General features: G+C 45.8%; 1 protein-coding gene across 5 annotated transcripts; it reads right to left on the minus strand.

Moving 5' to 3' along the window:
- Positions 1-46: 46 nt before the first annotated feature.
- WDR31 (WD repeat domain 31) lies at positions 47-26,951 on the minus strand. 5 transcript variants are annotated; one of them, XM_029062877.2, is made up of 11 exons: positions 26,931-26,951; positions 16,878-16,950; positions 15,001-15,128; positions 11,113-11,237; positions 8,669-8,751; positions 6,381-6,525; positions 6,157-6,269; positions 4,203-4,270; positions 2,507-2,648; positions 1,987-2,149; positions 47-261 (listed from the first exon to the last, which is right to left on the minus strand). In XM_029062877.2, the coding sequence occupies exons 3-11, from the start codon at positions 15,114-15,116 to the stop codon at positions 101-103; spliced, it is 1,116 nt and encodes a 371-aa protein (XP_028918710.1). In that variant the 5' UTR covers positions 15,117-15,128; positions 16,878-16,950; positions 26,931-26,951; the 3' UTR covers positions 47-100. The 5 variants fall into 5 exon arrangements, with proteins under 5 accessions (XP_028918710.1, XP_028918709.1, XP_028918712.1 ...); XM_029062876.2 differs by lacking the exon at positions 26,931-26,951 and adding an exon at positions 25,706-25,800; XM_029062879.2 differs by lacking the exon at positions 26,931-26,951 and adding an exon at positions 25,706-25,798 and having other exon boundaries at positions 6,169-6,269.
- Positions 26,952-27,082: the final 131 nt, after the last annotated feature.

Here is a 27,082-nt window from a genome sequence, read left to right on the forward strand (position 1 = left end):
AGTATAGTTTGGGTAGTCACAAAGAAAGAACTCGCTGACACGAAAAACAGATTCCAGTTTTGCCCAAGGTCATCCTTTTATCAGTGAGCGTCTTTGAGCATCAGAACTTTGCTACTTCTTGCAGTTCCAGTCCCTTGTGGTTATTGATCCTGAGTAAGTGAATTCCGGAGTTGAAACTGGCACAGAGGACAGAGGAGGGGTCACAGGCAGACAATGAAGCCAGAGGGCCCGATCCGTCCAGAGACAGGGTGGAAAGGCAGGCTGGAAAAGAAAGGAGAAATCGTTTGTTGTTATGAGATGTTCTAAGAGATTAAAAAGAGTGGGTTTCTTGGGGTTTATTTTTTGGACCAGGGAGACAAGAAGATAAAGATGTAAATGGCTCAGGGCAGTAGGAGAGGAAATCAAATCTCAGGGCTGAATTTAGTAAAGAGCAGAGAAGAACTGGGGGCCAGGACACGGCTCTTCCTCTTGTCACCCTGGTAGAATCCACTCTAGAAGGCTGCCTCAGTTACTGAGCTGTCCCATGTCTGCCTCCATCTGGGGAGAATCTGGGGATTGGCCAGCTGCTTGGCCCATGAGAATTAGTCACTTCCCTTTCCCTCCTGTGACCAGTTTCCACATAGACGAGTGGCTTCGCCCTGGGCACACAACTGTTCCCACCAGTGAACTCTCTTTGGTTCTTTGCCAGTATTTATTGCCTTTTGGAGACTTTATTCTCCCATGGCATTCTAATCAAATAAGCCTAAAAGATTACTAGCCCATGGAAATAGTGCATCAGCCCACCCTCTTTTGAAAAGGTTTACAAGGAATATCTTTGTGTGTGTGTGTGTACATCATTGTCTTTAGAGATAGGAAGCACTGCTACTGACAAGGTTGCAATCCATGTGGGCCCATGTGACTTAAAAGCTGGGCATATATCCAGTTGTCCTTTTCATAGCAGTGGCCAGAAAGACTGGATTAAATCCTTTCTGGTTATGCTGCTGTTTGTGGAGCCTGTTGCCATGGTGACCCTAACTCTTCACCTGACTGCAAAAAGATTGGGTCTTCTAGGTGATCTCCGCTGGAGGGGTTTCGGTTTAGGAACCATCATTATTGAGATTTCACCTCCAGGTGCACTAGATGTCCAGAACAGGTTGTGCTACCTCCAGTAAATTAGGGTGGCCACAGTTCCTGGAATATTTTTCTCTCCTGCCCTTGAGTAGCACAATCTAACAGCCATCTGAAAACTTCAGCCCTATTGTTTGGCAGGGGAAAGGCCCTAGAGCCAGCCGATGGGCACAGATTTGTTCTGGAAATGGACTCCAAGTGGTACTTGAATGTGCACGACACAGGCAGTGGTTTTGAGCATACCATATTCCATCAGACTGGAGGTGGAATCTGCGGTGAAAGATAATATGTGCTCTGGCTCTGAGCAAGGGCTTTTATTACTTAGCTGCAGAGAATGGTGTTGAAACTGCTCCCATCACGAGCAAGACTAAATACTTTGGTCCTTGGGGCAAGTTGGATAAGCTTGGCTTCCTCATTAGGAGGGAAGAGAGGGTGATGGCATAGAGACTACAGGGCCTCCCTTCTTCTACACACACTGGAACACAGGGGAGTGCTCAGGGACTGTTCAGGAAGTGTCACACTTGGGCCAGCTGTGGGGCTCATGTTACCGTAGTCACTTAGGCCCCTGGCTTCTTGTGAGGGCTCTAGAGCCAAGTGTTGTCCACTGACCCCTCGGGAGTAGTGTGGTATGGAGTTCCACACCCTCAAGTCATGAATGGGGGAAGGGGCAGATAGCTCCTTAAGATGCTGTCCTTAGGGAAGAGCAAAAGTTGATTAGCTTGTGGTCAGGCAGAGAACAAAACATTTGGAAACCTGATTGGATGGCTTTTTGAGCCCTGGTCTGAGCTAGCATTCTGCTTTTCGCATCAGAGCAGGAAGAGGGTGAGAGAAGAGAGTTCTCACAGGCCTTTTGAGGGACGTTCACAGAGGGACTCTCACCTCCAGTGTCCTGATTCCAAACCTTCACTTTGGAGTCATGGGAGGAAGTGGCAATTGCTGAAGTCACCCCTGGGCCCCGGGGCAGAAAGATACAGGATGCCACAGCCTGGATGTGTCCCTTGAACTCCTGCACTCGATCTCTGGTCTGCCTGAGGTCCCACAGCTGTAAAGTAATCACACAAAGTTGAAAAGACAGGAAATGTTCCTACTGCTCTTTTGGGCCTCTTAAACACTTCTTTACCGTAATCAGTCATGGCACAGTGGTGGGTGTCCCGGACCCAGAAGGAGGGTCAGGACACAGGGGAACCTAAAGATTACTTTGCTACCCCATCACAGCCCTACAGATATGATAAAGGGTCCTGGGGGAGTCTTGTAGTTAGTTAGGATAACCCTCAGATTTCCCACCCGAACAATCCGACATCCTGGTCTTGTTTGAGACCCTAGGACCCCTTCTCGATCCTTCCTCAAAATGTTTTGACACTGCACACTTTGGGGGGACCCTCAGCGCCTGCCTTCTTACTGTGGCTTCGCAGCCATCCCCTTCACAGCCATTGCTGCAGCTGAGACAGTTGTGCCCATCCGGACTGACGTCACAGTGAGTCTGGATATGCTGCTTTGCCGGAAAGGAATGTGCCACCTGCAGGCCCCGAGTGTCCCAAAGTCTGGAAGGAAATGGAGGGCGGGTGGATTGAGAGCAATGAATGAAAACATCAATCCCTGGGTTCCATGGCTGGCAATCTCATACCAACATCCTCGCCTGAGAGACCATGGGAGGAATTGTTAGGTGCGATCTCTTGAGGTGCCCAGTGAGCCAATGTAATACTTCCTGAGATTGTATGTGGAAGCACTCTGTGAATTTCACTCATTTCATTGCTCCTTTTTTTTTTTGTGAGTGTAATTCTCCCCTCCTGTCAAGTGCCTCAGGCAAACCTATAATACCTGTGGTATTCATTAAACACTTACTATGTGCCAAACACTATACTAAGTGGGGGGGTGGATACAAGATAATCAGGTCAGAAACAGTCCCACATGGAGCTCACAGACTAAGTAGGAGGGAGAAAAGGCATTGAATCTCCATATCACAGATAAGAAAACTGATCCCAGAGAAGTTAAGTGGTTTGCCCACTTCTGGAGGACCACTTCACTAGTTTTAGTAAGCTTTTGCGGGCAGTACAGAAAACACTTTATGTTTCGTCTGCCATGGGAGAGTTGCCAGGTACTGCAAATTAGCCCCTTTCCATTGCATCTTCTGGCTGGCATGCTCAAGGCTGAGGAAGAAGGAGGTCTGAGAGGTGTTAGCATGTTGTTCTTCCAGTTGCCATGGCTCCTAGAAGCTCCTTCCCCCAGCAGATTATTATTACTATTATTATTATTACTATTATTATCACATATGGCTAGCAACCCCTTCCCTCTGTTGAGAGCAGTGTGGCCTTGTGGAAAGGGCACAGGTCTGATAGTCAAAAGACCTATGTTCTAATCCTGGCTCCACCGTGTCTGCTTGGGTGACCTGAGGCAAGTCACTTCACTTCTCTGTGCCTCAGTTGCCTTATCTGTGAAATGGGGATTAAGAATTTGAGCCCACGTGGGACATGGACCGTGTCTGACCTGATTAGCTTGAATCTACCCTAGCACTTAGTGCAGTGTCTGGAATATAGTAAGCATTTACCAAATACCATTAAGAAAAAAATGGGTTCCAGAGTTCTGATGCTATAGGAGTTGGAGCTGACCCACTCTTGTCAGGCACAATGGGGACTCAATCATCTAGCCCCGCAGAGTCAGTATTTTGCCCACCTATATATTAGGGCCAAATTGGGAGTGACTATTCTAATCTGTGTAGAAAACAATACGCAATTTCACCCATCAGACCTGAGACTCCAGAACTGGGCAGGGACCTTGAAAAATGGCAGGAACTATTCATACAAAGGCCCTGTTCTATTCAAATGTGTAATTAATAAGGATGGAAACCAAGTGACATATTCTTCAAGGTAATTCTGTCCGATATGCATGGCTCTAATCTGACAATGAGACACATTTTTGTGTGAGGTGGGTAAGGAAACCCTAGGGCTCCAGGAGAGTATTATGCTAATAATCAGATACCAGAAAGATTCTATCCAATCTGTGGAGTTTTCATGGTCCCTCCCATCTCCCTTGCCTACTTTCCACCTCACCGAGTGTGAGAATAAGAGTTTTTTTACATGCTTAGTCAAGTATCTTACCTGATGGTTTTATCTTCAGAGGTCTGGAGGATATATGGCTCCCCAGGCATCCAGCAGAGGTGAGTGACCTAGAGAAACAAAACTCTTTTCAAACCTTTCTGAGTCACCAAATGAAGCATCCCCCATGTCAATCTGGGCTTGTGGGACAGTGAAGGAAAGTGTAGACTGCTATCTTCAGTGATGGAAAAGTCAGGAGGACAAGGTTTGAGTGGTAAGATGAGAAGTTCTGTTTTGCACATGTTGCCTTCTTGATGCTCTGAGCTCAGAACAGTTTTCAAAATCAGAACATTTAGATGAGAGGGTCTTGCTCCATGGACACCAGAGGGGATGCTGAGGGACATGAAATGCACTTCTCACATCTCTCCCTCGTCTCTTCCTGATGCGTGAATCCAATTCTCTTTCCACCTTGACGAATCACATTCTCAATCAATTAATCAATCCATGGTATTTACTAAGCACTTACTGTGTGCAAAGCACTGTACTAAACAAGAACTTGAGTGAGTACAAGACAAGAGAGTTGGTAGACATGTTCCCTGCCCAGAAGGAGGGCACACAGTAAGCACTTAACAAGTGCCTTTATTATTAAGGAGCTTACAGTCTAGCGAGGGAGACAGATATTATGGCTATGTACATAAGTGCTGTAGGGCTGAGGGTGGGGTGAAAATCAAGTGCTTAAAGGGTACAAATCCAAGTGCAGAGATGATGCAGAAGGGAGAGGAAGTAGAGGAAATGAGGGCTTAGTGTTGAAGGAGATATGATTTTAATAAGGCTTTGAAGGTGGGGAGAGTGATAATCTGTCATATATAATGGGAGAGGGAGTTCCCGGCCAGAGGCACAATGTAGGCAAGGGGTTGGCAATGAGAAAGACATGACTGGGGTACAGTTAGTGGGTTGGCGTTAGAGAAGCAAAGTGAACATGCTGGGTTGTATTAGGAAATCAGCCAGGTAAGATAGGAGGGGCAAGGTGATTGAGGGCTCTAAAGCTGATGGTAAGGAGGTGTTTGATGCGGAGGTCAATGGCCAACCGTCTGATGTTCTTGAGGAGTGGGGACACATGAACTGAATGATTTTGTAGAAAAGTGATCTGGACAACAGAGTGAAGTATGGATTGAAATGGGGAGACACAGGAGGCAGGGAGGTCAGGAAGGAGGCTGATGTAGTCGTCAAGATGAGCAAGGATATGTGTTTGGACCAGCGTTGTAAATTGTTTGGATGGAGAGGAAAGGGCAGATTTTAGCAATGTTGTGAAGGTAGAACTGACAGGATTTGGTGACAGATAGAATATGTGGGTTAATGAAAGAGAGGAGTCGGGGATAATGACAAAGTAACGGGCTTGTGGAACAGTGAAGAAAGATGTAGACTGCTGTCTACAGTGATGAGAAAATCAGGAGAACAGGGTTTGGGTGGGAAGATGAGAAGTTCAGTTTTGGACATGTTGCCCTCCTGATGCCCTGAGCTCAGAACAGTTTTCAAAATCAGAATATTAGGTGAGAAGGTTGAATTCTAGCCTTTAAAGGGAAGTGAGCAAAGGAGCAGCAGATTTTTCTTACATTCTGTCTCCCCAAACAGAAACTGACCAATCTAGCCAGTGGGACACCACTCTACAGGAGGATCAGCGTGGCTCAGTGGAAAGAGCCTGGGCTTCGGAGTCAGAGGTTATGGGTTCGACTCCCAGCTCTGCCACTTGTCAGCTCTGTGACCTTGGGCAAGTCACTTAACTTCTCGGTGCCTCAGTTACCTCATCTGTAAAATGGGGATTAACTGTGAGCCTCACGTGGGACAACCTGATTACCCTGTATCACCCCCAGCGCTTAGAACAGTGCTCTGCACATAGTAAGCGCTTAACAAATACCAACATTATTATTACATTCGAACATGAGGAAATGTGCTTCTTCTCTGCATAGCACTAGACATCATCCATCGTACCAGAGAGGGGAGATTTCACTTCACAGACCTTGCTTCTTACCAGATTCCTTGAGATGGATGCTTTCTGCAGGCATTCCCCGGTCTTAATGTCCCATTTACACAAGGTGTTGTCCCGAGAGCCAGTGCACAACTGCAGAGAGTCTTCAGAAACCATTTAGAGGGAGGGGAGATTCCATAAGATTAAATTCAGAAACCAACTGATTGTATTACCACATGTACACACTGGTAAAAAGGTTTGGGATGATAACATACCTGGGCTCACAGCTAATCCAGTAACCACCAGATCATGGCCTGGAAACCGCTGGGTTGGTTGTGAGCTTCCATTGATATCCCACATCATCACTGACTTATCTCGAGATGCGCTGAAGAATTGGTTCGATTCAAAAACACAGGCAACCTGCTCAGGAAACGGCCCAAAGAAACAGCTTTTGAGTGCTAGCTCCAGTGAATTTGAAAGAGAGAAGACAGTATCATAGGGTCTTTTTAAAACCATTGAGAGAATCTGGACTTGGTGAGGGAAAACTCTAAAGCATAGAGGTCAGTCTTCTCACAGGGTGAGGCAGGGCAAACATCCTCACACCACAGGGTGAGTGGACCTACCCTCCCCCAAGCGCCAGGAATGGCCAAAATGCTGAGCACTTGAAAATTCCAGGTTAGCAGAACTGCTCTGAGGAAGCAAATCAGCCTCATAACCCATGACTCATACATCTCCGCATCTTGGATGAGTTCAGATGCAGATCATTGTGTAGAAGCATTCGTGTTGTTACAAAAACCTTTTTGCTGATTTGAAGGATGCTGGGAAGGGTGAGGAAGAGACAGACCTGGGAGAGTTTGTGAAGATTGAGGGAACCTAACTCATGGGAGAGCACAGAACAGAAGGAAAATAGGGACCCGGTCCTCAAATGTGAGGAGAAGGCACTAGAAGCAGTGTGGCCTACTGGATAGAGCTCAGGCCTGGGAGTCAAAAGGACCTGGGTTCTAAACCCAGCTCCGCTACTTGTCTGCCTTGTGACCATGGGCAATTCACTTAACTTCTCTGTGCCTCCATTACTTCATTTGTAAAATGGGGATTAAGACTTTGAGGCCCATGTGGGACAGGGACTGTGTCCAACTTGATTAGCTTTGATCCACCCCAGTGCTTAGTACAGTGCCTGGCATATAATAAGCACTTAACAAACACCATTAAAAAAAGTCACTGGTTTTCTTTCATTTGGTCCATAAGCTATTAGTTTTCTGCCCCCTGTCCCTGAGGACGAACTAGAAAAAGAGGTGAGGTCTTAAACATTAGATCAATACATTTGAGGCTGTATTTTTTATATTAACCAGGCAGGGTCAGACAACTGAAAATGGCCAGGAGAGCTGGACTGGAAGGAGTGGCTGGAAGAGATGAAGGTCCCCCAAGTGATGAAAATATTGCCACACTGGAAGTTTTTCAGATTTAATAATGATAATAATAATAATAATGTTGGTATTTGTTAAGCGCTTACTATGTGCACAGCACTGTTCTAAGTGCTGGGACAGACACAGGGGAATCAGGTTGTGCCACATGGGGCTCACAGTCTTAATCCCCACTTTACAGATGAGGTAACTGAGGCACAGAGAAGTGCCCATAGTCACACAGCTGACAAGTGGCAGAGCCGGGATTCGAACCCATGACCTCTGACTCCAAAGCCCGTGCTCTTTCCACTGAGCCACGCTGCTTGATAATTGTGGTATTTGTTAAGCACTTACTATGTGCCAGGCACTGTACTAAGCACTGGGGTAGATATAAGATAATCGGGTTGGACACAGTCCTTGTCCTTCATAGGGTTCCCAGTCTCAAGCCCCCTTTACAGATGAAGTAACTGAGACATAGAGAAATTAAGTGACTTGCCCAAAGTCACACAGCAGACAAGTGGGGGAGCAAGGATCTGTCTGCAAATAAATAGATTTATGAGCCTTCATTTAATAGAGCTATTGAAATGTATTTTATGTACAAGACACATATAAAGGACTGGGAAAAGCTCTTATACTTGGGGACATTTGGCACTGTGTGCAAGTCCCTTAAACTTCTCTGCACCTCAGTTTCCTCATCTGTAAAATGGAGATTCAATTCCTGTTCTCCCTTCTACTTAATGTGAGCCTCTAGAGGGACAGAGACTGAATCTAAGCTGATTCTCTTATATCGATCTGAGCACTTAGTACAGTGATTGGCACACAGTAAGCACTTAACCAATACCACAGTTATTATTATCATTTGGCAGAGAAGGGGCAAAGTGGTTTATTCAGAAATTAAGTCTGCCAGGAAGGAGAGCTGTACAGTCTGGTCTCCTGCTGAAAATCAATGTAGTCTGAGCATAAGCAGGGAGGGAAATAACAGTGGCCAAGAGTGTTGGCTATTTGGCTTCTGGGGCAGGGGAGCCGAGATCAATAACAACTTCGATATTTTTCTGGTTCATTAAGCAATCACAATTGTTAGATAAAATTTACCACTTCTTTGTTTATCTCATCTTCTGATAAAGAGACAAGTACAATCTGCAACTCCAAACATCTGCTATTACCTTGGTCACTTCCTGTTCGTGTCCCATGAACCTCTTCACCACACCTCCAGATCTCCAATTACAGGCCACGACAGTCTGGAGAGTTATTAGATCACTTTAGTTCAATCACCCATCAAATAGACAGTAAAGTGATTGGCTTAGACTTCTATTTTGATCTTCTCCCTGGCCTGGTTCCTCACCAAGATCAGGCTTCAGAAAGGTGGATATGATTTTCCGGACCCAACCCATTCTGGCCAGGGAGTTTCCAGGCTCAAACTCCAAATGGTAAGGGAAAATTCCATTCAACCTGCCCGAGCCCTGAATTTTTAAAGTTCTACTGGTGTTAAAGGGGCATGGCTCCTTGAAATCACCAAGCACATCTGGCTGGGTCCACAACACTCCCACAACTTGAACCTGCCACTGGGGACAGTAATTGCAGATCTGTTAAAAATCCTCCTTGGTTTTGGCTCTATCCCCTCAAGGGGAGGCATAGTTAAAATAAAGAAGAACATTTAACTGTGCATTTAGCTCCCCTTCTGCCCCTTCTGCTTAGTGCCCAGTGTCTAGCCTACAAAAGGATGAATGCAGTCAATTAATCAGTGAAATCTATTGAGTGCTTCCTGTGTGCAATATAACAGAGTTGGTAGCCAAGTACCCAGCCCATAAAGAGTTTACAGTCTACAGGGATACAGGAAGCCAGAGGGAGGGTGTTGTCTGACCCTCCCAAATTTGACTGGGCTCAGCATCTTAGCAGGGCTGGCCTGGCCCCAAAGCCTAGCAGGGTCCAATCAAGGTCCCAAGCAGAACTTCGGTGGAACAGGACTGAGGTAAAAATATTCCAGTTTTGCTCCACCTCAATTTCCCTGAGCATTCAACTGAGCCTGACCGTGCCTTGCTTTCCAGGGATGGAGGGAGATGACACTAGGGGAAGGGCCCAGCCCAACCCAGCCCTCCACTCTCTCAGTTCCAGTGACAGTTGTGGTATTGGTTAAGTTCTTACTATGTGCCAAGCACTGCCAAGCCAAGCACCAAGCAAGGCTTGGGTGGATTCAAACAAATTGGGTTAGACACACTCCCTGATCCACATAAAGCTCACAGTCTTAGTCCCCATTTTATAGATGAGGTAACTGAGGCACAGAGAAGTGAAGGGACTCACCCAAGGTCACATGGCGGACAAATGGTGGACCTGGGATTAGGTAGGATATGTACATTGCATCTATTCCAGTGCTAAATGCAGTTCTTGGCACAAAGTGTTTAGTATTATTATTACCACTGTTGTTATGAGCCACTTGCTGCTCTATGCCAACTCTTCTGGCCATCCCAGCCTCAGTGGGTCAACCACTGAGACGCTTGGTTGCTGCAGCATTCGTGGCAGACTAGGGCAGAATGTGGGCTAGGAGCCAGAGCTTTGCCACTTGGCCCACGGCCTTGCTGACATTCCTTATGCCTGCTCCAAGAGCCCTCGCCCAGTCAGCCGCGCACTTCGTCCAATCATTATAACTCATTTCACACTTCGTCTCTGAAGTCTCCTGCTACTGAGAACTTTGTCCTGTGCCTACTGCAGGACCCCAATCCCCCACCAGTCCTCTTGGGAGGGTTTTCTCCAAGCCTGGCTGGCCTCTGGGCTCTGTGATCACCTTGCTTCCACCTACCTTGCCTCCCTCATTTCCTACCATAACCCAGCCTGAAAAGTTTGCTCCTCTAATGTCATCCTACTCACTGTACCTCGATCTTGTCTATCTTGCCACCGACCCCTTACCCACATCCCGCCTCTGGCCTGGAACACCCTCCCTCTTAATAGCTGACAGACAATCACTCTCCCCACCTTCAAAACCTTATTAAAAGCACTAAGAGGCCTTCCCCAACTAAGTCCTCAATTCTTCTGCTCCCATTCCATTCTGAATCATCTTGGCACTTGGATTTGCACTCTTTTTTTCACCCCACTCTCAGCCCCACTGCACTTATGTACATATCCTTGATTTATTTATATTAATGTCTGTCTCTCCATCTAGACTGTCAGCTGATTGTGGGCAGGGAACATGTCTACCAATTCTGCTATTTAGTATTCTCCCAGACACTTAATACAATGCTTTGCACAGTAAGCATTCGATATATAGTACTGATTGACTGGGGGAAGGAGATGTTTCTCAGAGATGTAGGCAGGATTTGGGCAGTGAAGGAAGACCGCCCCTTTCTGCATCCCCTTCTCGGCTGTATGTCCCCTAACCACTGCCTCCCAATTTCACCCCAGTTGAGAGACATTCTTCACCTAGTGAAGGACATTCCCATTTCCTAGACAAAGTCTGAAAAGCCAAAATTTGAAATTCCTCATTAACTTGCTTCAAAATCGCAGTGATGCTGCACTTCGACTTCTCAACTCTTTTCCAGCGCTCCTCCCTCCGCCAACCCGCCTGGCCCCAACCCTCTGGCTCAGTTAACAGTTAGAATGAGAGTTCTGGCCTTATCTTTTCCTCCAGATACACAGAGGTCTACATCCAGCACAGTGACTGAGGTGACAGCAGCAGTGTGGGCTTGGCTGAACTCTTGAACTGCTCTACCGGCTGGCCTTGCTTCCACATATCCATTGGTCCTGCAGAAGAAGGTTTGAGAATGGCAATAGATTTCCCATAATACTCACCTTTCTCATCATACCCACCCTCTGGACTGACTTTGTGGTGAAGTCCAGAGATAGTTTTTGCTTCTTAAAAAAAATACAAAGATACATAGATATGAAGAGGTGAAAGCACAGCTCCTAATTTTCCTTCTTAAATTCTCACCTTGACCTCACTTTCCCTTCACAGCTGACATCACCAACATCCTTCCAATCTCTGAAACCTCTAACTGATATTATCCTTGAGTCCTCCCTTTCTTTATCTCCCATATTCATTCTCTTACCAAATCCTGCTGGTTCTTCATCCACAACATTTCCAGAATCTGCCCTTTCCTCTCCATTCAAACAGCCATCACACTGGCCAAAGCACGCAAATCCCAGCCTCTGTCTCCTCGCTGATCTCCCTGATTCCACCTGACTTCTCTTCCCCTCCAGTTCATACTTCACTCTGACCTGTCCTTTTTCCTAAAACATGATTCTGCACATCCCTCACCCTCCTCAAAAACCTCCAATGGTTGCCTATTTCTCCCCACCTCAACAGAAACGCCTGACCATTGACTTTAAAGCACTAAAACAGTTCTCTCCCTTCTATTTTTCCTCTCTCTTCTCCCGCTACACCCCAGTTCACACTATTCATTCCTCACAAGATCGCCTTCTCCTTGTGCCTCGGTCTCACCTCTCCATCTGCCAACCTCTTTCTTGTACTATTATACCTGCCTGGAACTCCTTTCCCCTACAAGTCTTGTCTGCTGTGTGATCTTGGGCATGTCATTTCACTACTCTGTGTCTCAGTTACTTCATCTGTAAAATGAGGATTAATACTGTGAGCCCCATGTAGCCCATGGATATGGACAGTGTACAACCTGATTAGCTTGTATCTACCCCAGTGTTTAGTACAGAGCCTGGTATATTGTAAGTTCTGAACAAATACCATAAAAAGTCTGTCAGACAACTGTTCTCCCCATCTTGAAAACCCTTTTGAAATCACATCTCCTTCAAGAGGCCTTCCCTGATTAATCTTTCACCTCCCCACCTTATATTTCCTTTTCTGCCACTATAGCACTTCTATGCCACCTAAACTCTTTATATCTTTATATTCTATTTCTTGCTCCTAGCTACAATATATTTGGCAGTGACAGCAGAGCTGGGAGAAGCAGCTGAAGTAATAGTAGGGGGAACTAGAAGCAGGAGGACAATGGAGTCCAGAAGATGTTTTGGAGACCAGGAATATGATGGGATCGGAAGGGGAAAGGGAAGTAGGTCTGGGACCTGTGGAGTGAGTGGCTGAGGAAAAGAGAGGAGATGGGCCTAAGATGAGGAAGGGATTGGCTGGGGAAGAACAGAGGGGCTTGTGGATAAATGGAGGGTTGGGGAGGGGAAGGGAACGATGAAGGGGGACAAGCAGACTCTGGAGTAAGGAGGAGGTTTGGAGGTGAATATAGGACTTGGGAAGGGAGAGAAGAAGGGTCTGAGTGGAAGAATGCGGTTTCAGCTGCAGTTGAACCTGCGGTTCAGGTGAATGGAGAGTAGGCAAGAAGACTGGACTGGAAAGCTTGGGGACGAATAAGCAAAAGCAGGAGGGGCAGGAGGTAGGGATAATCAAACCTACAGTGCTTGCTAGTGGGAGAATGTAGGATTTGCAGTCACTCAGAAAACGTCCAGACTGTCTGAACAAAAGGAATCTGAAAAGGCTAAATCCTAAGCAGTTAAACAAAGGTCCACTCTATTTTTAAGGGGCTAATGGAGCTGACCTATTTGGGCCACTGTACTCATTTTGTCAACTTTCTACTTGGAAACCCTTTTTCTGTGCTTGTCCTTGGGTACTACCCATTACAAAGAGTGCTGAGGCTCTCAACTTAAAACTTTAAAGACTTAATTAGGCTATTAGTATTATTAAAGTCCAAATGTAAAGAAATCGCCTTCCACTCTTCTTTTTGTTTCCGTAACAAACAGGCTCTACATTTCTCCCTAAACATATCTTCCTCCTCACCAAGAGAAGCAGCGTGGCGTAATGGTTCGAACATGGGCCTGAGTGTCAGAAGGACCTGGGTTCTAATCCCAGCATTTCCATGTCTGCTGTATGTCCTAGGGAAAGTAATTTCTCTTCTCTGTGCCTCAGTTCCCTCATCTGTAAAATGGGGATTAAAACCGTGAGCCCCAGGGACTGTTTCCAACCTGATAATCTTGTATTCACCCCAGTGCTTAGAACAGTGCCTGGCACCTACTAAGCACCTAATGAATGCCATGGAGAAAGAGAAAAAAACTGCTTGAAGCAGTTCTGAGAAAATGATTCCTGGCAAGCTCTAAGGGGCTCTTGAGAGAGAAACTCGAGAGGGGGAGGGGTCAGGTCAGTTAGAGCTAAAATCAGCTTTAGCATTAGGGAAGGGGACAGAGATGTCATTTAGAAAAGGGCAATGTCCACTTTTTTTTGGGGGGGTATGGTATCTGTTAAGTGTTTACTAAGTGCCAGCCATTATACTAAGCACTGAGGGTAGATACAAGCAAATCAGGTTGGACACAGTCCCTGTCCCACATGGGGCTCAAAGTCTTAATCCCCATTTTACAGGTGAGGAAACTAAGGCACAGAGAAGTGAAGTGACTTGCTCAAGGTTACACAGAAGATAGGTGGTAGAGACAGGATTAGAACCCAGGTCCTTCTGACTCCCAGGCCCATGCTCTATCTACTAGGCCCCACTGCTTCACCTGTTCACGAGCAACTCCAATGCTAGTATCTACTGACTGATTGATTCTTGAATGCTCCCACTTCAATCTCTAATGTGAGAGGCTGGTTTATGAACAATATCATCAGTCAATCCATGGTATTTATTAAGCACTTACTATGTGCAGCACACTGTACTAAGGACTTGGGAGAGGACAATATAACAGAGCTGGTAGACACGATGCCTGCCTGCAAGGAGCTTGTCATCTACTGGGGGGAGTCAGATAATAGAGAAGCAGCATGGCTCAGTGAAAAGAGCACGGGCTTGGGAGTCAGAGGTCATGGGTTCAAATCCCAGCTCAGCCGCTTGTCAGCTGTTTGACTTTGAGCATGTCACTTAACTTCTCTGTGCCTCAGTTACTTCATCTGTAAAATGGGGATTAAGATTGTGAGCCCCATGTGGGACAACCTGATCACCTTGTACCCTCTCCAGTGCTTAGAACAGTGTTTTGCACATAGTAAGCGCTTAACAAATGCTATTATTATTATTATATTAGGATTAAGGATAGGGAAATTTAGATTGTTTTCACTAGGAAAAAACAAGCCCACTACTTTTTCTCTCTAGCATCTACATAGACAAGGAAGAGTTATTGCCAATGGAATCCATTAGGGTGGGATTTTTCATCTTCTTCAAATGCTTTCTAGTCGTTTCTAACCTATAGTGACTCCATGGACACACCCTCTTTAGAACACCCCACTGTCATAAAGTCATTCTGGTACCTGTATCCATAGAGTTTTCTTGGTATAGATACAGAAGTGGTTTACCATTACCTTCTTTCATACAGTAAAACATGAGTCTTTGACATTGTCTTTGATCAATGTTTTGATCACTTGATTGTCTGCTTTTGACTCTTTCCCATGCTGCTGCTGCCCAACACAGGTGAATTGTCTTTGATGTTTCAACTTAGACCTTTCCATTATGGGTAACTCTAAATGGCATAGCTCTAAGTTTCATCAGAGTATGCAAACTGTCCTGCCACGATAAGGCGTCAATTCATAGGAGAGAGGGTGGGATTATCGTACCTGTATATGGAGGTGTCGTGTTGGATCTTACTCTGCAGCTTCCCCATTGTAGCATACCACTCAGTCAACAGATTTGTCAGCGCAGCAAGAAGAATTTGGAAGTTCAGTGTCAGCATGCCTGGAGGTCTCTGGAAGTTAAGTGGCCAAAATGTGAACAACAATTCTTCAATCTAAATCCCCAAATTGTTCAACAATTTGGGTCCTGAGGTAGGTGGCCAGGAGATGCAGGGGAGATTCTGTTTTCCACTCCTGCCCTGCCCCATCCACAATTTTCTTCCTTCCTCCCCATTGCACATATCCACATTCAATCAATGGTATTTACTGAGTGCTTTCTCTGTGCAGAGCACTGCACTAAGCGATTGTGAGAATCCAATACCTGGTAGACGTGATCCTTGCCCTCAAGGGGCTTCCACACAATCACAAGCTATCTGCTCCCCACACTTCTATTTTCCAGATGCCCATGGGGAACCGAGTAAGCATCTAGAGTGCTCTCCCAGGGTGGCTAAGTGTGAAAGGCAGAGCTAGCTGCTGTCTGCCAAAAAGAGCTGGGTCACCTCTCAGACTGGTTACATTCATTTGCCGCCCACTTTTCCATCTCTCACCTACAAGGAGTTGGCATCTCACAGAGTTCTGTTCGGGGGGCCCCTACTCTGTTCATTCTGCACCAGATCTCGGGGGAATCCATTCGCTCCCAACGGTCTCAGCAACCACTTCTCATGTGGACAACTCTCAAATCTACCCTCACCAGCCCTGACCTCTCTCCAGACATAAAATCTTTTAGGACATCCCCTAGCCCCCTCTCCTCTGTGTTGATGCCTCACTTGGCTGTGGACCCCTTAAAGCACTTCGATACTCACTCCAGACTGACAGCATCTGTCCCTATCCTAACACTCTACTAGTAATTTCCCCTTTCTGAAATTTATTTTATTGTCTGTCTCCTCCTGTAAACTGTCAGCTCCTTGTAGACAGGAATTGCATCTACTTACTCTGTGTTTTGTACTTTCCCAAGCGCTTAGTTCTGTGTTCTGCACACAGTAAGCACTCGGTAAATACCACTGATTGCTAGATTGACTGCCATCTTCACTACTTTCTTATTCCTCTATTTTGTCTTTGAATTCTCTTGCCCTTATCGATTATGTCCTTGCTCTTCCTCCTGTTTCTGCTGCTTGTTAATAATTTATGGAACTTTACTTTCTGGGACTTATTAAGCGCTTATTATGTGCCAAGCATTGTTCTAAGTGCTGAAGTAGATACAAGTTAATCAGGTTGGACATGGTTCCTGTCCCACATGGGGCTCAAAGTCTTCATCCCCATTTTACAGGTGAGGTAACTGAGGCACAGAGAAGTGATTTGCCCAAGGTCACACAGCTCATCAGTGATGGAGCCAGGATTAGAACCCACAACCTCTGACTCCCAAGCCCGGGCTCTTTCCATTGAGCCACGCTGCTTCTTTAAGTGACTTGCTCAAGACCATACAGCAAACAAAAGGCAGAGCCGGAATTAGAAACCAGGTCCTCTGACTCCCTGGCCCATGCACCTTTCCTTTAGGCCACACTGCTTCTACAATTTTTGTCTGTCACCCCCATTAGATTATAAAATCCCTGAGGGTAGGAACTGCGCTCAGAAGTCTATACACTGTAGGCTGGCTGATTGATTCAGTACTATTGAAAATTCAAAAGGAAAAAATGGAGATGCAGTTCTATGGTGTAGTTATTTTAAACTGAGGTGATTTACCAAATGCTATAATGGGATTGGTCTCATTTTGAGATGATGTGATTGGATTGGGTTCTTAGCTAACAGTTTTTCAGGCAGCATCCTTTCCCTGAAAAGCATTCATACAGTTCTACCACAAAAATGTCCACTCTGAGATTACTCACCTACAAAAAGTGTGTGGTGGATGGATATACTGAAGGATTTCCAGTCCTTGGTCTGACAGCTCTTTGTTGTTCACTGCAATTAGCAAGACAATAACCACAGTTATTCCCCTCCAACCCCCCTCCCCCCACTCTAACCATAGGTTTGCATATAGAGAAGATTGACAAGGTAACCAAGCTTTTTATTTAATTAGGGAGTTTGACCATTTTTTCAAGCCAGTGAAACATACAAACATGCAAACCATTCAGATTAATTAATCATTCATTCAATAGTATTTATTGAGTGCTTACTATGTGCAGAGCACTGTACTAAGCGCTAGGAATGTACAATTCGGCAACAGATAGAGGCAATCCCTGCCCAATGACGGGTTCACAGTCTAAATAGGGAAGACAGACCGCAAAGCAAAACAGACCAAAACAAAACAAGACAACATCATCAAGATAAATAGAATCATGAAGATATACACCTCATTAACAAAATAAATAGGGTAATTATGAATCTCCTAATCCGGGGGACAAAATCCAGTGGAGCTATTAGAGGTAATAATTCTGAACAATAGGTAGGATGTACAACTCTATCTAAGCAAGCTTAAAACCATTCCCAAGTCATTGTCTTCCTCTCAAATAGGTTTCTTTTCTCATGCCTGCTCTAGTTCCACAGTGAGGACAATTTTGTTTATTTGAAGAAAATGGGGCTTTTTGCCAGAATAAACACCTGAAAGGCTAGTAAGAACTGTGCCAAGATGACCAAGGCCTGGGATCCTGCAATCCCAGCATATGAGAGAGGATAACACACCAGATATGCCAGCCTCGTACCCCCTCGTACCCCTACCTCTGGCTGCCGACACCAGTTTAAGAGCAGAGAAGAATGATAGCATTAAAGAAGTGTGAGAAAAGTAATAATATAATAATAATAATAATAATAATGGTGGAATTTGTTAAGCTCTTACCATGTGCTGAGTGTTGTGCTAAGCACTGGGGTAGCTTAATACATTCCATCTGACAGTGCCGGTCCAAGATGGGGTTTACAATCTAAAGGGGAGGTAATTAAATCCCCATTTTACAAATGGGGAAACTGAGACCCAGAGAGGTTAAGTAACTGGCAAGTGGTAAAATGGGAATTAGAACCCAATCCTGTGATCATTCCACTTGACCACGCTACTTCTCAATGGTGAAAGTGAAAGATGAGTGAAAGATGACTCATGAGCAGAAGGAAACTCACTTGGGGACAAGTGCTGGCTCATTCACTTAGGGAGTAAAATACTTTGGCATAATCTCAAACAAATTGTTCTGAGCAAGTGTGCTACAGAGATCTGGGGATTACAGTGAACCGCAAGCTAAACAGGAATTTAGTTGGCAACAGATAGCCAAATAATCTTCCCTTATAGCTGTAAACTCCAAACTCTAAGCCCTTACCCAAAGCTTGTTTTGGGCAGGGATTGTGTCTAGCATCTCTGTTGTACTGTACTCTCCCAAGCACTTAGCACAGTGCTCTGTACACAGTAAGTGCTCAATAAATATCATTTTTTGATCATCATCACTCAACAAATGAGTACTGAAGCACCCCACTACAGTCCATACTTTGCTTCCCCGATCATTTTTCTAAAAAAAAGTTCAGTCTATATTTCCCTGTTCCTCAAGAACCTCCTTGGGTTGCCCATCCACCTTCACATCAAAGAGAAACTCCTTACCTTCAGCTTTAAAATATCCAATCAGCTTGCCCTCTCCTTCCTCATCTCACTGCTCTCTTACTACAATCTAGCCCACATACTTCACTCCTTTTATGCCAACTTACTCTTTGTACCTTGATTTCATCTGTTTCACCGATCTCACCACTGACCCCCTTGCTTTACATCCACCTTCTGTCCTGAAACTCGCTCAATAAATACCATTGATTGATTGACTGATTGAAGCTGAAAGGGCAAGTGAGATGGATGATAAGTTTTTTTTGTGTGTGTGTATTTGTGGGGTTTTTTTGTGGTATTTGGTTAAGTTCTTGCTATGTGCCAAGTACTGTACTAAGTCCTGGAATAGATACAAATTAATCAGGTTGGACACAACCACCCACACACCCACACACATACACCGCCCCCCTTCCCCGCAGTCTAAGTTGGAGGGAGAACAGGTAATGGAATCTCCATTTTACAAATAAGGAGACTGAGGCTGAAAAGTAAGTGACTTGGCCAAGATCACACAGCAGGTAAATGGCAGAGTTGGGATTAGAAAACAGGTTCTCTGCCTCCCAGGCCTGGGCTCTTTCTACTACTAATAATAATAATGTTGGTATTTGTTAAGCGCTTACTATGTGCCGAGCACTGTTCTAAGCGCTGGGGTAGACACAGGGGAATCAGGATGTCCCACGTGGGGCTCACACTCTTAATCCCCATTTTACAGATGAGGTAACTGAGGCACAGAGAAGTTAAGTGACTTGCCCACAGTCACACAGCTGACAAGTGGCAGAGCTGGGATTCGAACTCATGACCTCTGACTCCAAAGCCCGGGCTCTTTCCACTGAGCCACGCTGCTCCTCAGCGTGGAGCCACTTTGCCTATACTATACTTATATATATATATATATATACTATAGTATACTATACTATAGTATATATATATATACTATACTATACTGCCTATACTAGGCCACTTTGCTTCCCTTGGGTGAATAAAAAGAAACCCAGCCACTTTGCAAGGTGACCAGGGCTGGTCAGGCCCGTTTGGTTTCAACACAAAAGATAAACATGAACTGGTAGCTTTTATTTTTAGAATTTACTTAGTATTTATCAAACTGAGGTTGTCGTCATCAGAAACCAACCTGGCAAAAACCCTCAACCTAATTTTTGGCAGCTCTTAAATGGCTTCTTCAATCTCTTCTCTGTTGTTGGTAAATAAATGACTCAAAATGCCCACACATTTCCCCTCCAACTAAAGCCCATGAAAGGAGAGTTATTATTCAAAACCCAGCAATTTCTAATTACCATTAATATCAATCTTCCAGGCAGCACTGTCATCTAATTGTTTGCTCTATAAAAACTTCCATTCCCTTTCATTACATTCGATTAATTGAATCTTTTTGGATGTATGTCATCCTTCAGTACTACTTAGCAGTGTGAGCCAATGGAAAGAGCCCAGGCCTGGGAATCAGAGGATCTGGGTTCTAATACCGGCTCCACCACTTACCTGCTGTGTGACCTTGGGCAAGTCACTTAACTTCTCTGTGCCTCGGTTCCTTCATCTGCAAAGTGGGGATTCAATACCTGCTCTCCCTCCTAGTTAGACTATGAGCCCCATGTGGGATCTGATGATCTTTGTATCCACGCCAGCACTTAGTACAGTGCTTGGCACATTATAAGCGTTTAACAACCACCACTATTATTACTACTATTATGACTCACACCCTGAAATTATCATAAAGACAAAACTGTTAGGTCATCTGAGGCTCTGTGACAAAGTTCTTTAAAAGGAGGTTCTGGAGACTTTGAGCCTCAGGTAAGACAGGGACTGTGTCCAACCTGATTTGCTTATATCTACCTCAGCACTTAGTACAGTACTTGGCACATAGGAAGTGCTTAAGAAATATTATTATAATAATTATATTATGAAACATTCTACTTTTGGGTTTGAACTCAAATTCAAACTTTGTGAACCTCGGGTGAGAGTAATGATGGCACACTCAGGTAGGAGCACTAATTGGGGTTAGCAAGCAATCTATGGTATTTGAGCGTTTATTGCGTGCAGAGCACAGCATTAAGCACTTGGGAGAGTATAATACACTAGAGTTGTTAGGCACAATCCCTGGCCACAAAGAGATTACAGTCCAGAGAATTGGTGTTAGCCTCCACCCCACCTCCTGGTCCCTCTGTTCCCTTGGCCTCTCCCCTTCTCCCTTTAGTCCCATTTCCCTCCCCCTTACTTTGCCTTCCACTTTCACATTCCTGTGAAGTCCTTCTGCAAAGGATAGAGTGACCTATTTGGAGCTGATTCAAGACTCCTGTTTCAGCCTCAGTCTTGGCCTGGGTTTGAGTGGCAGTGTCATTCTGCTGTAGGTCTAATCCTTCCTCTGCAACTCCTACCTTATTAATCTCACAGTTCCCCTCACTGGGTTTCTCCTGGAACGTCATCATTAGTCCTTATTTTTCTCCCTCTAGTAGTAATAGTAGTAGAAGCAGGAATATAATTTATATAGCATTTAGTAAGTGCAACCTTCACAACATCTCTAGAATCTATCCTTTCCTCTCCATCCAAATTTATTCATTCAATTGTATTATTTATTGAGCACTTACTTTGTGCAGAGCACTGTACTAAGTGCTTGGGGGAGTACCATTCGACAGAATTGGTAGGTACATTCCCTAACCAACCAATCAATCAGTGGTATGTATTGAGCACTCACTATGTCCAGAGCACCGTATTAAGTGCTTGGGAGAGTATAATAAAACACAGTTTTATTCCCTTATTCCCTGTAGTTTTTTTTTCCCTGACCACAAGTCTAGAAATCAATTGTTAGTATTTATTAAAAGTCTACTGTGTGCAAAGCACCATACTAAGCACTTCAGAAATAATTTATCGTGATTATGTTGTCTTGTTTTTGTCCGTCTGTCTCCCCCAAATAGACTGTGAGCCCGTCACTGGGAGGGATTGTCTCTATCTGTTGCCGAATTGTACATTCCAAGCTTTTTAGTAAAGTGCTCTGCACATAGTAAGTACTCATTAAATACTACTGAATGAATGAATGAACCACTGAGGATAATCTAATAATAATACTAAGGATAATAATCTTGGTATTTGTTAAGCTCTTACTGCTTGCCAAATACTGTGCTAAGCATTGGGGCAGATACAATACAATCAGGTCAGACACATTTTCTGTCCCACTTGGGGCTCACAGTTTCTTTTATCCTCGTTTACAGATGAGGAAACTGAAGCACAAAAATGCTAAGCGACTTGCCCAAGATCACACAGTACGCAAATGGCAGCACTAGGATTAGTTAAAGTCAGCCTCTGCTGCTATACTATGAGGTCCTGGAGGTCAGGGAGTGTGTCTACAAATTCTATTATACTCTCTCAAGTGCTTACTACTCCACTCTGAACATAGTTGGTGCTCAAAAAAGTTTACAGAGGGACATTTGTAAGTGCTACAGTTGTCAATGGCAAAAGGACAGAAGATTAAATAGGTGTAAATGAGTTCAAGATAAGAATAGGCATAATTGCTAAGGGATATGTGCTTAAGTGCTAAAAAGTGGTTGTTGAATGGATGCAACCTGAAAAAGTGGAGCTTAATCTAGAAATGTTTCCCGGAGGAGGTGAGGTTTTAGGAGGCCTTTGGAGGTGGGAAGAGCTGTGGTGGGGTGGATTTGAAGTGGGAGGGAGTTCCAGTCAGGAAAAAGGGCATGAGCAAGGAGTTGGAGGTCAGAGAGTCAAGAGAGGCACAGTAGGATGGCTAACTTGGAAGGAAAAAAGAATGAAAGCTGGGGTAATAGTGGGAGAAGAGAGTTTATAAGTAAGAGTGAGTGAGCTGATGGAGTGACTTTGAAGAGTGTAGTCTCAGAGGAGTGAACAGAGTGGAAGTGTGGTGGTTCATGAAAGAGGTTAGAAGAAAGTGAAGGCAGCAGGTATATATAAACCATTCAGTGTATTCTTAATTTCTTTTAATGGTATTTCTTAAATTCTTACCATATGCCAGAAAGTATACTGAGCGCTGGGGTAGATACAAGCTAATAGGTTGGGCAATGTCCATGTCCCACATGAGGCTCACGGTCTTAATGATCCCCATTTTACAGATGAAGTGACCTAGGCACAAAGAAGTTGTGACTTGCCCAAGGTCACACAGCAGATAAGGGGTGGAGCTGGGATTAGAACCAGGTCCTCTGACCCCCTAGTCTGTGCTCTTCCCAGCAGACCACACTGCTTCTCCACACTGCTTTTGAACAGAAATAGGAGCAGGGAGAAATAGGGTGATAGCTGGAGGCAGTGTGTTCCAGAGAAAACTGTTTTTAGAATAGGAGAAATGTGAGAATGTTTGAAGGCAAAGGGGATGATGGATCCATTACAAAGTGAACGGTTGAATTAATCAATCAATCAATGGTATTTTCTGAGCACTTACAATGTAGTGGTTAGGGAGAGAAGAAAAGTGGGAGTGTTTTCAGAAAGTGAGAGAAGATGCGGTCAATAAATGCCATTGACTCTTTTTAACAGTATTTGTTAAATGTTTACTATGTGTCAGGCACTGTACTAATTGCTGGGGTAGATACAAGTTTATCAGGTTGGAGACCATCTGTGTCCTACCAGGAGCTCACAGTTTAAGTTGGAGGGAGGAGGATTTAATCCCCATTTTACAGATGAGGTAACTGAGGCCCAGAAAAGTTAAGTGATTTGCCCAAAGTTACACAGCAAGCAATTGGCAGAGTCAGAATTGGAACCCAGGTCCTTTGACTCGCAGACCCGTGTTCTTTCCAACAGTTCAAGCTGTCTCTCAATCGAATGATTGCTGGCATGGGTAGGAGGGGGTAGTTTCTGAGAGCAAATAGGAAAACTCCTCTTGAGTCATGAGATAATGTTCTGCTACATGTTGGGTGCTACTGCCAAACCACGTAGCTGTCCTAACTCGAGGCTCCTCTGCCTTTGGGAACCCACGTACTCTACAAACCAGTCACCACCTCCAAGCCCAATTCACCATTCCTGAGTCTAACACATGTCTCACCTCCTCCAGAAGGGCAACGTCAGTATTTAATTGCCATTGGATTTTAAAATCTTCAAAGGCAGGGACCGTGACTCTTTGATTATACGATCCGAAGGGCCCAGTATAGAGCACTGCACAATCGGCCCTCTTCACTCACAGAGCAGGCACCCAATACAATGCTCTCCAACTAGCATATGCTCAGTACAATGCTTTTCACCGGTTACAGGCTAGGAACACTGTAGACACTCCTGAAATACTGGCAAATTGATTGTCATTCCATAAATTAAATGTCACTCCATAAATACTAATGTCAGGCATGAGAAGCAGCATGGCATAGTGGATAGAGCCCGGGCCTGGGAGTCAGAAGTTCATGGGTTCCAAAACCAGCTCTACCACTTTCATTCATTCATTCATTCATTCATTCGATCATATTTATTGAGCACTTACTGTGTGCTGAGCACTGAACTAACCACTTGGAAAGTAAAATACAACAATAGAGACAATCCCTGCCCACAGTGGGCTTACAGTCGGGGGGCGGGGGTGGAGACATATCAAAACAAGTAAACAGACATCAATATAAATAGAATTATAGATACATGCATATATACGTAAGTGCTGTGGGGTGGGGAGAGGAGGGGAAGAGCAAAGGGAGCGAGTGGAGGTGATGCTGAAGGGAGGGGAGCTGAGGAAAAAGGGGCTTAGTCTGGAAATGCCTCTTGGAGGAGGTGTGCTTTCAATAGGGCTTTAAAGGGGATAAGACTGATTGTCTGGTGGATTTGAGGAGGGAGGGCGTTCCAGGCCAGAGGGAGGATGAGGCCCAGGGGCCAGTGGTGAGACAGGCAAGACTGAGGCCCAGTAAGAAGGTTAGCACCAGAGGAGCAGACTTTACCGGCTGGATGTAGGAGAGAAGGGAGGTGAGGCAGGAAGGGGCCAGGTGATGGAGTGCTTTAAAGCGGATAATGAGGAGTTTTTGTTTGATATGGAGGTTGATAGGCAACCACTGGAGGTTTTTGAAGAGGCGGGTGACATGACCAGGACGTTTCTGTAGAAAGATAATCTGGGCAGTGGAGTCAAGTAAGGATTGAAGTGGGAAGAGGCAGGAGGTTGGGAGGTCTGAAAGGAGGCTGGTGCAATAATCCTGTCAGGATAGGATGAGTGATTGTACTAATGTGGTAGCAGTCTGGATGGAGAGGAAAGGGCTCTGCTGTGTGGGCTTGTCTGCTGTGTGACCTTGGGCAGGTCACCTCACTTCTCTGGGCCTAAATTACCTCATCTGTAAAATGGGGATTAAGACTGTGAGGCCCATGTGGGACATAGAGTATGTCCAACCTGATGATCTTGTATCTACCCCAGCACTTAGTACAGTGCTTGGCACAGAGTAAGCGATTAACAAGGGCCACAATTATTATTATTATTGTTCTGTATCCCAGGGATTGGATGGGGTCAGGCACCTTTTAGACTTCTTTTTGGTGATCTGGATGAGGAAACGTGTTGTAGTTTCCCAAGCGTTTAGTGCAGTGTTCTGCACACAGTAAGCACTCAATAAATACGAATGAATGAAAAGCTCTCAAGTAAAAGTCACAATCTGGCCATCGGCGAGGCCCATTTTAGGGAAAAAATGTCGCAGCCTTCCCCGCTCGGTCCTATTCCTCCAACCCAGCTGGCCGGCCACTTTCCAAACTCATCAGTAGCACCGTGGCTTAGTGGAAAGAGCCCGGGTTGGGGAGTCGGATGTCACATAGAGCCCGGGCTCTATCCACTGCTCCACGCTGCTTCTCATGCCTGACTCCCCAGGAGGCTGGAGTTTCTAATCCCACCCCTGCCACTTGTCGGCCCTGCGACTTCGGGCAGGTCACTTCACCGGACCTCAGTTCCCTCATCTGTAAAATGGGGACGAAGCCTGTGGCCCTTTGTGGGACACCCCGATGACCTTGTCTCTACCCCAGCGCAGAGAACAGTGCTTGGCTCTTAGGAAGCGGTTAACAAATGTCATCATTATTACTATGGCATCATCACCACCACCATCCCCAGCAGCTGCCCACCTGGCCCGAGAACCCCAGATGGACCGAGCCCTGCGCCGGCCCTTGCCCCGCGACCCAGAGCGAAGGGGAGCCCCGGCAGGTCCTCCCCCACCCCCTGAGGACACGCCCCTCTATACCTACCGACGGCGGTTGGGCTGGGCCTCGGGACGGCGGGCCGGGGTAGGTGCGGGCCGGGAGGGGCGTCGAGGGCGGCCGCCTCCTTCCCTCCTTCCCGCCTCCCGCCTCCCGCCTCCCGCCTCCCGCCTCCCGCTCCGTGGGCTCAGCGCGGCGCGGGAGCCCCGCCTCCCCCCATCCCCCCCGCCGGCCCCTAGCTGCGCGGCCCCTAGCAACGCGGCCCCTAGCAACACGGTCCCTAGCAACGCGCCTCCCGTTGCCGGGGCGACGGTGTCACCGCCAAAGACCTCCGGGCGCCGTCCTATACCCGCTGGCCGAGGCGAATCTAAACCTTCAATCTACGGCTTAGCCGAAGGAGCCCGGCCTGGGGAATCAGAGGTTGGGGGTTCTAATTCTCCTCCGGCCCGTATCAGCCCTGTGACCTTGGGCAAGTCGCTCAACTTCTTTGGGCCTCAGTTCCCTCATCAGTAAAATGGGGATGAAGACTGTGAGCCCCACGGGGGACAACCCGGTCAGCGTGGCTCAGTGGAAAGGGCACGGGCTGAAGGGGCAGAGGGCATGGGTTCTAATCCCCGCTCCGCCACCTGTCAGCGGTGTGACTTTGGGCAAGTCACTTGACTTCTCGGTGCTTCAGTTACCTCATCTGTAAAATGGGGATGAAGACTGTGAGCCCCATAGAGGACAAGCTGATGAACCTGTAGGCCCCCCAGCGCTTAGAACAGTGCTTGGCACATAGTAAGCGCTTAATAAATACCATCGTTATTATTATTACCTTGTATTTACCCTAGCGCTTAGAACATTGTTCGGCACAGAGTAAGCGCTTAACAAATACCATCTTTATCATCATTATTTACCTCAGCGCTAAGAACAGTGCTTGGCACATAGTAAGTATTTAACAAATGCCATCATCACTATTATTATTATTACCTTGTAGTTACCCCAGGGCTTAGAACTGGGCTTGGCACATAGTAAGCGCTTAACAAATACCATCATCATCATCATTATTTCCCCCAGCGCTTAGAACTGGGCTTGGCACATAGTAAGCGCTTAACAAATACCATCATCATCATCATTATTTCCCCCAGCGCTTAGAACAGTGCTTGGCACATTGTAAGCGCTTGACAAATACCATCATTATTATTATTATTGTTAACTTGTATCTCCCCCAGCGCTTAGAACAGTGCTTGGCTCATTGGAAGCGCTTAACAAATACCATCATTATTATTCTTACCTTGTATCTCCCCCAGCGCTTAGAACAGGGCTTGGCACGTAGTAAGCGTTTAACAATCCCGTCATTATGATTACTTAAACGACAAGAGGCAGCGGGGGCCGGGGAAGGGGGCGCCCCCTGGCGGGAGCGGGGGGACGGGCGGGAAGGGGAGC

Source organism: Ornithorhynchus anatinus, chromosome 4 (genome assembly GCF_004115215.2).
Source record: "Ornithorhynchus anatinus isolate Pmale09 chromosome 4, mOrnAna1.pri.v4, whole genome shotgun sequence".
Classification (NCBI taxonomy): Eukaryota; Metazoa; Chordata; class Mammalia; order Monotremata; family Ornithorhynchidae; genus Ornithorhynchus; species Ornithorhynchus anatinus.

Bases quoted from the DNA above. Each gene is read 5' to 3' on its own strand.
- WDR31 (XM_029062877.2), bottom strand. From the start codon at position 15,116: ATGCTGACACTGAACTTCCAAATTCTTCTTGCTGCGCTGACAAATCTG. The intron at 11,238-15,000 runs GTACGATAATCC...CTTCTTCTGCAG, and splicing joins CACGACACCTCCATATACAG to GACCAATGGATATGTGGAAG. The intron at 262-1,986 runs GTGAGAGTCCCT...TTTCTTTTCCAG, and splicing joins TTGGAATCAGGACACTGGAG to CCTGCCTTTCCACCCTGTCT.